Here is a 2392-nt window from a genome sequence, read left to right as displayed (position 1 = left end):
GACTTTGTGGGGGAATACCTGAGCTTCACCTACCAATATGCAGAACTAATGACTCCAAAAGAAGTAGAAAGCTCTCTCTTCGTGTTGTTCTGGCGATTTCACTATCATCCACTGTTGCAGGTCTGGCTCTGGTGTCATTCGTCTTGTTCTATTGTTGTAAAAAGAAGAGASATAAACCATCAGAATCAACATTGACTGAATCTTTTGAGAAGATTTCATATGCAAGGCTTTTCAAAGCGACCGAAGAGTTCTCTGCAGCAAATCTGATCGGTACAGGAGGTTTTGCTTCGGTTTATAAAGGAGTTCTTGATGAAAATGGTTTGACAGTGGCTATCAAAGTACTAAACCTCCAAAGCCGAGGAGGTTCCAGGAGTTTCATGGCTGAATGCGAAGCCTTGAGAAATATTCGTCATCGCAATCTGGTGAAGGTTATCACTTCTTGCTCGAGTCTCGATTTCCAAGGAAATGATTTCAAGGCCTTAGTGTACGATTTCATGCCAAATGGGAGTCTTGAGACTTGGTTGCACACAAGCACGACACTAGACCATTTGCCTCATGATCAGTTGCATCAACTTGATCTTGTTCAAAGAATAAGCATTGCCAAAGATGTGGCTTGTGCTCTTGATTATCTACATTATCATTGTGGAAATGTTGTCGTTCATCGTGATTTGAAGCCAAGCAACATTTTATTGGATGCTGACATGGTTGCTCATGTTGGAGATTTCGGGCTCGCAAAAATCCTTTACCTTGACGAACTTTCTGATGCAAACAATGGTAGCTCAAGTCATGTCAGAGGAACCATTGGATATGCACCTCCAGGTAAATTGTTGATAACTAGTCCAATGACTCCAATTGATTTTTTTTTATGTTATAATCTCTATTTTACTACGTGAATAATTCTATGTAAGTTGCAGAATACGGAGTCGGAAATGAAGTCTCGACCAGTGGAGACATATATAGCTACGGGATACTATTGTTAGAGATGTTGACAGGGAAAAAGCCCATTGATCCAATGTTCGTTGAAGGCCTTAGCCTGCATTCCTATGCCACAAGTGCCTTGGCTGGTGGTTTTGTGCTTCAGATTGTGGATCCAATGCTTCTACGTGATGAAGTCAAAGAAAGGTGTTTGATTTYATTAGTGGAAATTGGAGTGAGATGCTCTTCTGAGTCTCCAAAAGATCGAATGGATATTGGTACCGTTATCCATGAGCTCTTCTCAAACCTCCACCCATAAATGTAAAGCTATAAATGTGTCTGAATCTAAATAAATGTTTGTTTCTTATCTCTAAGATGATATGTGGTAGACTGATGGTAGCATGTATTGAATAAACAAATAAAGTAATCATATATTATATTTTCATAATCATATTTAAGGGGAAGACAGGGCAAAATTCTGAGCAAAAATGTCTATATGGTGACCTTTGACTCTGATACCATGTGAGAATGTGGAACCCTATTAAATTAATATCCAAAAGGGCCATATGGGATAGAAGTGGATTCCAACATATATTGAAGAGAAAGTGTCCAAGCCCTAACCAGTGTGTAACACTTAAAACACATATTAAAAGATAATAAAAGAATACACCTAATCGACATGTCTAGTTGTCCRCTCAACAAACGGGACGGACCCCAAATGTTAATGTGGTGTGCACTAATCCAAAATTCTAAGCAAAAGTCGTAACATCCTCCGCACCACGTTACCAATAACCAAAATAAACACAAGTTAAAAGAAAAGCAGCCACACCAGTTACTTTAAACAAAACAGAAGGGGAAGTATAAAAACACACAGTGAGTCATCCTGTTACCAGGCTGCAGGTCTGCACGGTCTTCCTTCTGCTTCCCTAATCTCTTTGTTGTTTGATGGTTTCTGCTCTTTTTTTTTCCCGTTGGATAGGGTCTGCAATCAGCTTTGCCTTTCCCTAAACCTCCTCTAGTGCATCATAACCAGGACAGTTCGTCCACCRTCCCTGCTGTTACTGTCCATTGGGAAGGCCATTCCCCTGCACCATGTTGAACTAGATCACAAACAGAGTAATCCACATCATTTTTGTGTCCCTGTTACACGAGACTTGCTTTTTAATGGTAGACAGATTAGGATAACTGCATATCTCATTTCTCACTGAACAATGTGAAAAAGGCCCAAAAACAGTACTATTAATTGCCAAAACARTACCATTTTTCATTCTGTACTAAATAATTCAGTATCTGCCAGACATTGTATTAAAAATTAATGTTGCACATTGCTTTCTCAAGATTGACCTTTGTACTTCATGTTATCAGGATACTTGCTTGAGCAGTTGCTTAATTGTGTAGYAGAAAATGTACAAGGTGTTATTTTCTTCTGCAGATGGTGAGTTGAATATTATTAGTTGCTATTTACTCCCAATTCTTT

The 2392-nt window shown here is 39.1% G+C and overlaps 1 protein-coding gene across 1 annotated transcript; it reads left to right on the top strand.

Moving 5' to 3' along the window:
- The first annotated feature begins 9 nt into the window (after nucleotides 1–9).
- Nucleotides 10–1253, top strand: LOC112521322 (probable LRR receptor-like serine/threonine-protein kinase At3g47570). The gene is made up of 3 exons (XM_025130108.1): nucleotides 10–120; nucleotides 213–819; nucleotides 915–1253. The coding sequence occupies exons 1-3, from the start codon at nucleotides 49–51 to the stop codon at nucleotides 1232–1234; spliced, it is 999 nt and encodes a 332-aa protein (XP_024985876.1). The 5' UTR covers nucleotides 10–48; the 3' UTR covers nucleotides 1235–1253.
- Nucleotides 1254–2392: the final 1139 nt, after the last annotated feature.

This window comes from Cynara cardunculus (assembly GCF_001531365.2).
Source record: "Cynara cardunculus var. scolymus isolate 2C chromosome LG 1, CcrdV1, whole genome shotgun sequence".
Lineage (NCBI taxonomy): Eukaryota > Viridiplantae > Streptophyta > Magnoliopsida > Asterales > Asteraceae > Cynara > Cynara cardunculus.
This window is presented reverse-complemented; position numbering and strand designations above follow the sequence as displayed.